The sequence below is a fragment of the Dermacentor albipictus genome, chromosome 1, assembly GCF_038994185.2.
Source record: "Dermacentor albipictus isolate Rhodes 1998 colony chromosome 1, USDA_Dalb.pri_finalv2, whole genome shotgun sequence".
NCBI classification, from domain to species: domain Eukaryota; kingdom Metazoa; phylum Arthropoda; class Arachnida; order Ixodida; family Ixodidae; genus Dermacentor; species Dermacentor albipictus.
The window spans coordinates 149292831-149301070 of record NC_091821.1 but is presented as its reverse complement, the minus strand read 5'-3'; the positions used below and the strand labels follow the sequence as shown (position 1 = coordinate 149301070).

The following is an 8240-nucleotide window of genomic DNA, read 5'->3' as shown; positions in this document are numbered from 1 at the left end:
CATCAGACATCATATGCCCGAACGTGAACCAAAACATAATTGTGGCGAGTACGCCGCAACGAGAGAATGCTGAGAAATATGTGAGAATCAGGTCAATTAACCTGAATGGATGCAGCTTCGGGATCAACGCATATGAGGCTGCACCTCACAACACGTGCAAGGGAGTGATAAGGAACGTTGACTTAGCAGATGGCCCGACGGAGCTGGAGAAGAACATAGTCAACTCAAGAAACCCTTTGGCTCTCGCCGTTAAAAGAATCAAGAATACCGGTACGGTGATCATCGCCTTTGATGGACACAAGGTTCCGAATTTCGTCAGATATGGCCCGGTCCTTGTAAGGTGTTCACTATACAAGAAACAAGTCGACGTATGCTACGCTTGCGGTCGGCTCGGTCACAGAGCTGATGTGTGCCCGTCTCCGCAAGAGAGAATATGCCGAGGCTGTGGTGCAGTGAATCCGACTGACAAACATCAGTGCCAACCCAGGTGTGAACTGTGTGGTGGCCCACACCCAACTGCGGACAAAGTGTGTAAGCAGCGCTATACAACTCCATACGTGGTCAGAAAATGGAGAAACGAAAGAGCACTAGCAACCAACGTCAACAAGGACAATAACGACACGCAGCCAAGCTCCAGGTCCCGCGGCAGGTCCAGGTCCCGCAGTCGCTCACGCTCCAGGGGAAGAAGCGTGTCCAGATCCCGACCCAGATCCAGATCCCAATCCAGGACGCGATCCGGATCAAGAGATCGGAGCCAACAGGCTGCATCGAAACCCGGGGAAGGAATCAACGGATCCACATGGGCCGACAAAGTCAAGGGAACGGCCATAGCGGACAAGACGCCTCCTCACCGGGACAACAATAAAACAAGACTTATCTGGGCCGACGACGCGCGTACCAATCCGGTAAGTGCCATGCTTTGTGACCCACCCCCAGAGCAAAGTAAGGATCGTGAAATAGAAAGACTTAAGAAAGAGAATGCAGAACTAAGGGAAATGAATCAGAACATGATTAGAGAGATGACGGCAATAAGGAAACTCTTAAGCGAGGCTAAACAAGCAGAAAACAAAGATAGCACTAATACACGCAAAGAAGCCCCAGTCCCGGCGCCTGCTGGTGAAGGTCCAATGTCAGCCAAGCGTAGGGCTGTTGAAAGTAAACTCAAGAACACTGAAACACAGATGGAGGAAGTCAAACAAGCGCTGGCGTCTTTTAAAGACAACATGCAGATGCTTATGGACAGTGTCTCACAGTTGACAATGAATGTAGGCCATATACAGACGGCACTGAATGACCCTAAGGAGGGACTGAAGGCTTTTGGCGAAAGAATTAAAACCCTGGAAATGATGACTATGTCAATGGACGTAAGGGAACAATGCGGGTCGTCATTCCTCAGAGCTACACTAACTCCCCAGGCGGGGGAGATGAATATGCAATATGGCTCACAATAAGAGGGAATTTCGAATATGGCAGTGGAATTGCGGGGGGTACAATAACAAACGTTGCATCATCCAGCAATACATTAGGTCACTTCAGTCTAAACCGGATATTATCGCACTTCAAGAGACAGGATATGGATATGTCACACTCACTGGATACAGAGCCATAGAGTGTCAAACGTTCGGTAGGGGCCTGTACGTGCTTGTAAATAAGCAGCTTACACACATCCCACATGAATTAGGCGTCATAGACAAAAACCTAGAGTACCTCATGGTTGAGGTTGTAGTACCAACTTCACACAAAAATCAAAGGAACAATAGCTTATTCGTACTCAACATTTACAGTAATCCGAAACACCAGAAACAACACTTCAAGAGATTATTCGAAAAGGCTACTAATTTAGCTGGAAGTAGACCTCTGATTATATTAGGAGACTTCAATGCAGCCCACGAGCTATGGGGCTACGTTAGGACGAATGCCAAGGGCAGGAATCTGTGGAATCACGCGGATGAGCTAGACCTGGTCTTAGTCACGGATAAGACACATCCTACAAGGCTTGGCAATTCTGTCTGCAGAGACACCACACCTGACCTTACGTTCATTAAGAACACAGAGCATGTTTCATGGACTAATACAAACATGAATTTTGGCAGCGATCATTACGTAATAGAAGTCACACTGGAAGTTGAGAAAGGCCGAACTCGAGAATTCGAGGTCGTAGATTGGGACCTTTTTCGTAAATTAAGAGCCCAAAGCGGAAAAGAAACCACCAAACTCAATCTCAGAGACTGGTGTGAGGGCATCAGAAGGGACATCAAAACAGCGTCCAAAAGAATTGTCACAGATACTAATGTAGAGGCAATGGACTCGAAACTTGCCCACTTAATAGAAGCCAAGGAAGCCATAACCCGAAGGTGGCGGGCACAAAGGCTAAATCGTAGGCTCAGAAAAAGAATCGCAGAACTTAACAAACAAATCGAACAATACTGTAACACCCTCTGCCAGCAACAGTGGGACGAGTTTTGTGAGTCAATCGATGGGCAAATCAGGAACGGCAAGGCGTGGAAATTGATCAAGCATCTGCTGGATGAAAAAGGCACTAAAGCCAACCAAAGACACAGCCTTGCCCGAGCCATACACGTAGCCCTTAGGGATCAGCCCATCGAAACAGTTACCAAACAACTAATTGACAAATACCTACCAGTTAGAAATGAGCAGGACCAGCCACTTCCATCAGAATACAGGGGAGCCGCTCAACCGGAACTCGACCAACCCTTCACCATATCCGAAATCAGGAGGGTGTTAAGTGAACTAAATCGAAATTCAGCCCCCGGTCCTGATGGAGTAACAAACAGATCACTTAGAAATCTCGATGAGCCGTCCATTGAATCGCTGACAGACTTCATTAATGAAGCATGGATCTCAGGCGAAGTCCCAGAAGAATGGAAAACTTCACAGGTTATACTAATACCCAAACCGGGTAAACCTCCAAGCTTGGACAACTTAAGGCCAATATCACTTACATCATGCGTGGGGAAGGTCGCTGAACACGCAATCCTTAACAGGCTAAAAGACCACTTAGAAGACAATAATATATACACTCACAACATGCTGGGTTTTAGGTCTGCACTTTCCACGCAGGATGCCATGAAGCAAATTAAACACCACATACTCGACGGATATTCTAGAAATACTAAGGCCATATTGGGATTAGACTTGGAAAAAGCGTTCGACAGAATCAAGCATGAGTACATCCTCAGAACGATAGAAGACATTGGACTCGGGTTGAGGATGTTTAAATACATCAAATCCTTTCTCGAAGCACGCACGGCGAAGATAAAGGTCGGAGACACAAACTCGGAAGTGGTTCAGCTCGGAGATCGAGGAACCCCCCAAGGATCGGTGATCTCTCCCGTCCTTTTCAACCTGTGCATGATTGGTCTGTCCAGAAAGCTGGGCAAGATTAACGGCATTGACCATACCATATATGCTGATGATCTCACTGTATGGTGTGCTGGTGGCAGTGAAGGGCAGATACAGGACGCACTGACTGAAGCGATCAAGACGGTGGAAGAATACCTGAGGCCCACTGGACTCAGGTGCTCCCCCCACAAATCGGAGTTACTACTTTATAGACGTGAAAAGGGGGGCAGGCCTAAGGGCTGGAAACCTCTATCGGAAAGCAATATACACCTACATACAGAAAATGGTGCCAATATACCCAGAGTCAACGTGATCAGGGTACTAGGCTTTTTCATTGATGCAAACGGTGGAAACCATACCGAGGTGAAGAAAATCACCCTTAAAACGGATAACGCGTGCAGGATGATCAGGCGCCTGGCAGGAAGACACAAGGGCATGAAAGAAGATAACCTCATCAGGATAATCAACTCATTCGTACTCTGTCATATATCATACGCCGCTGCCATGTACAATTGGACGCAGTCTCAACTCAAAAAGCTTGACGCAGTGATCAAGAAGGTTGTTAAAAGCGCATTGGGGCTCCCAATTCGAACCAGCACTGCAAAACTGCTCAAATTAGGAATACACAACACGACCATGGAGATCGCGGAGGCTCAAGAAACATCACAAATAGCGAGACTATCTGCAACCAGCACGGGAAGATCAATCCTGGACAAGATCATGATCAACCCCATTACGGATTCAGCACAGTACGTTAAAGTTAATCAAGAATTCGCAGACAACATAATTGTCGCACCTCTACCCAGGAATATGCACCCAAAACATAATATCAACAGGAGAGTCGCACGAGCCAGGGCGTTAATCGAGAAAATGGATAAAGGGGGCAGAGGAGCCTGCTTTGTCGATTCGGCTGCCTACAAAGATCTAACTAAGTTCGCGGCGGTGGTAGTGGATCACCAGGGCAATTGCACAAACTGCGCCACGCTCTACACTAACAAACCTGAAGACGCTGAACAAGTTGCCATTGCATTGGCACTAACAGACGATAGATTCATCGAAATATATAGCGACTCGAAAACGGCTATTAGAGCTTTCGATAGGGGAAAGATTGCCCCGCAGGCTGCGAGAATAATTAACAAAAGGCAAACAAATGTTACACGTTACATTTATTGGTTCCCGGCGCACCTTGGTTCACTTGATGGCATTCCCGTCAATCCAAATGAATCGGCCAACAGCGTCGCCCGCGACCTTACAGACCGGGCCGCTTTTACATATGGTTTTGATTCTGCTGGATTGGAGAACTTACATAGAGATACGCTCATTACATACAATGAAATTACAAAACATTACTACATGGGAAGGAGGGAGTTTCCACCCCCTCACTATAGGCTAAACAGAGCACAAGCAGTTACACTTAGACAATTACAGACAGAGTCTTATTATTCACCTGCACAAATAAAGAAATGGTATAACATTGCAGACATGAATATTATATGCAAAGCATGCAAACAGGAGATATGCACGCTTGAACATCTGCTCTGGGAGTGTGGGTCGCTCGGCCCTGGCATTTCCCGGAATCGGTTTTTAGGAATGATCAGATCTCCTGATCATATCCCTCAAGTCCTGGCTGTCCAGTACGCCCGTGATAGGGCTAGGAGGCTTGACCTCCCGGTCCCAACATGGAACTAGCCAGGCAGGTGGCAACACCTTGTACAGGACCAGATTAAAGTTTTTCCTCCTCCTCCTCCTCCTCCTCCTCCTCCCCGTTTGAATACGCCATGACAGACCACGACAGAAAAAGAAAAGAAGAAATAAACAGCGCAAACAAAGCGGGAAAGTTAGTACAGACGGCGAAAGACACACAAGGAGGCCATTCGGAAGGAGAGCGGCGGTGCCTCCGCGTCGCAGACCAGTGCGCGTCAACAGCCGCCGCCAGTGACCCCAGTCATTGCGCAAAGGCCAGGAGCCCCGCCATCTCGGCGTCGCTCGACCGTTCGCCCCTTTGCGTCATCGCGTGCGTAATTGAGCGCGCAACGCGCGATGCGTTCGTTTCCCGGTCGTGGCTTGCCGCCGCGCTGCTAGCGAGCTCTCGAAAGTGGCACCTTGCGTGAAAGGAGCGCCTCGAATCGCCGACCTTTCCTCGCCGCGCCGGAAGTTCGCGACCGAAGGACAGGGGTCGGACTCGGAAGTCGGCGCAGCGTAAGCATCAGCCGTGTCACTGAACGACGCGCGGAAGAGGCTGTCTCGACTCTCCCGGGAACTCGATTGCAGTGCAATTTCATTCGGCAAGCTTTTCGCAGATGCCAATTATAGGGCGAAGAGAGAGAATGAAGAGGAAAGGCAGGGAGGTTAACCAGATATGAGTCTCCGGTTTGCTACCCTACACTGGGGATAGGGGATAGGGGTTAGAAAGATGACAGAGAGAAAAAAAAAATTATAGGGCGATGTAACAATATTCTTCCCACCTTATCGTGGATATGGAACCAAGCCTTAAGATTTCATACTGTCATCTCAATGCACAAGAGTGCTCCTACGAGGATAACGCTGATGTGAAACAATATCATTGCTCGCGTATCGTTAAGCCGACAATACCACTAGTTTATTTTGTTTAATTTAACCTTAAAATAAAAAGTAAAGGGAAGTATATAAGAAATATTTCGTATTTTATATCTTCTTTGTTTCAAACAAAGCAATGTTGACAGCTTTACTTTATTTAGATAAACACTTTCGTCCCTTAAGAAAAAAAAATGGTTGCAAGAATTGCCTGCACGGAAAGAAAGGTAAATTATGCGCTAGTGGGGGCTGTAAGAAATGTTAGCCCTGCAATATGCTGCTTCCAGCCCATGTAACAGACAGTACAAACACAAAGAACTTAAAGGGCGGTACAAACAAATATAGTTGACAATAGCCGTATTCAACTTTTCCCGTCCTTTGGTCTGGAAGTAACACTATATGTCGAATCAACTCTCCGAACAGTCAATTCTCACCACCCCAATAGCATTGCACTCCTTTTTCCAAGACAGTACTCACAGCAACAAGGTTCGCGTAACCCGCAAAATGAGTCAAGGAAAATAGGTATGAGATCTTGCACCAGCGTCGCGTGCAACGTCATTAGTTGGTGCAAAGTTTAGCAAATAACACGTCCTTGGAAGCGTAGCCTCATTTTACCGAGTGCCGTCAATAAATTCAAAACACTCACGGCATCTTGAGATATGAGCGCAGGATATAGTCTAGAACACAAGCACGCGAAAACATCAAAAGAAAAAGTAAAGTGTCTTACGTAAGCAGTTTTCTGAAACGGGTTCGCTATATAAAGCAAAAGAGGGAAAGTGTGGTGACCGACTGACATGACTGACAGCCGATAGGCACACAAGCTCCACCGCCCATAAACGAAGCAAGCTTGAGTCTTTAACACAACAGCACAGGATTATGTAAATTTTGAAGAAATTGGCGTTTTTCGCAGTTCCTACGCGCCCTTGTGGACCTTTTCCTCGTGCGCGTGTACAAAGCTTTGGTCTCACCACATGAGGAGTGCGAGGATACTTACAAACAATAGCATGATGCCGACTGATTCTCTGCCGAGTGCGGCTTCTCTGAACTTGTGCGCTCCAAAGGACCGTTTGCGGCCGACTGTCGCTTCCCTATATACCTTAAGAGCGACAACCCCCAAAATAGCGGTATACTCACCGGAGCACTGCAGGAGGAAAGTACAGACGCTGCGCTTCGAGATGCGGGGACACACGTGGTCTCTAGATCCGCTAGGAAATGGCAAAAATGCAGTCGCATGCAAGCCCGATGCTGGCAGTGGTGGTACGTGCTCGGATATGGGCTAATCACAAGGAAAAAAACAGAGACGCTGCGCCATACCGCGCGCACGGACGTTTGACTCACTTTGAGCACCGGTGCGCAGACGCGCATTTCCGTTGCACTCGCAAAAGCATTTCGCCCCAAGGTGTAGGGCCCTAATATTAGATTCAGGGACAAAGTGCGCCCGACAGACCCACGCAAGAGGCTCTTCGCAGATAGCGAGGAAGCTCCTGCATCATTTCCTCCGTGGCTTTGCCACACACAAACACACACACACCCAGTACACTCGCGATAAAGTCGCCTGGCATATCGCTCAATCCTCGGGCACGTATGAATAACACCCCAGTTCTATAACTTGCGCTATCCTCGCTTCCGCCCCGTAACAGTCGCCGATGCGATGGCGATACGCTACATAACCGGCAAGCACTCGAGTACTATTTCCTGGTGCGACACATACCTTGCAATTCCTTCCAATAATTTCGTTTGCCTCCGAGACGATCAATACCAACATAAAACGTGGCTCTTACTTATAAAGGACTGATAGCGGATATTTTGGTTCATACGTACGACAGAAATGATTCGGTTGCAGCATGATCCAGATAAGCCAAAGCTTCCTTTCTTTTCTTTTCTTTTTTTTTTGTTTTCGCCTCGGTTTTCTTTCACAGCAAGAGATCCCCAGAAAGCAAACTTTGCTCGTCAGCACGTCACAACCGTGGTGACCCCGACGAGCTCTGAGATGGCCTCCGGGCACGGATGCACGGTCAGCAACACAGCATGTTTCTCTCATGCATGATTAAGACCGACCTGGATTCCTTCTGATGCCATCTTCTGATGCTAGTTTTATAAGCATTCCACATTCGAATCCTCGGACTAAGAATATGACGTGATTATGACTGGGCATTCTGAAATCGTTTTCTTGGGTGTAGAATTCTCATATACGACATCGGTTTGTCACTTCTACTGAATGATCCAGAGCAATACTGATTCAAAATGTGTTATACAGGCACTGATGCTGTGTGGGCGCGCTTCGCACGCGTCCCCATCTCCCCTATAAGCCAATTCATATGCAG

At 47.6% G+C, this 8240-nt stretch overlaps 1 protein-coding gene across 2 annotated transcripts in view; it reads right to left on the bottom strand.

Moving 5' to 3' along the window:
• LOC135903051 (uncharacterized) overlaps positions 1–7439 on the bottom strand; it is a 9615-nt gene extending 2176 nt beyond the window's left edge. Inside the window, exon 1 of one of the 2 annotated variants that reach the window (XM_065433425.1) lies at positions 7051–7439. In XM_065433425.1, the coding sequence (XP_065289497.1) occupies positions 7051–7281 (231 nt within the window). In that variant the 5' untranslated portion in view covers positions 7282–7439. Of the gene's footprint in view, positions 1–6910; positions 6964–7050 lie in introns of those variants that run through there. The other variant, XM_065433426.1, reaches the window with a different exon arrangement.
• Positions 7440–8240: the final 801 nt, after the last annotated feature.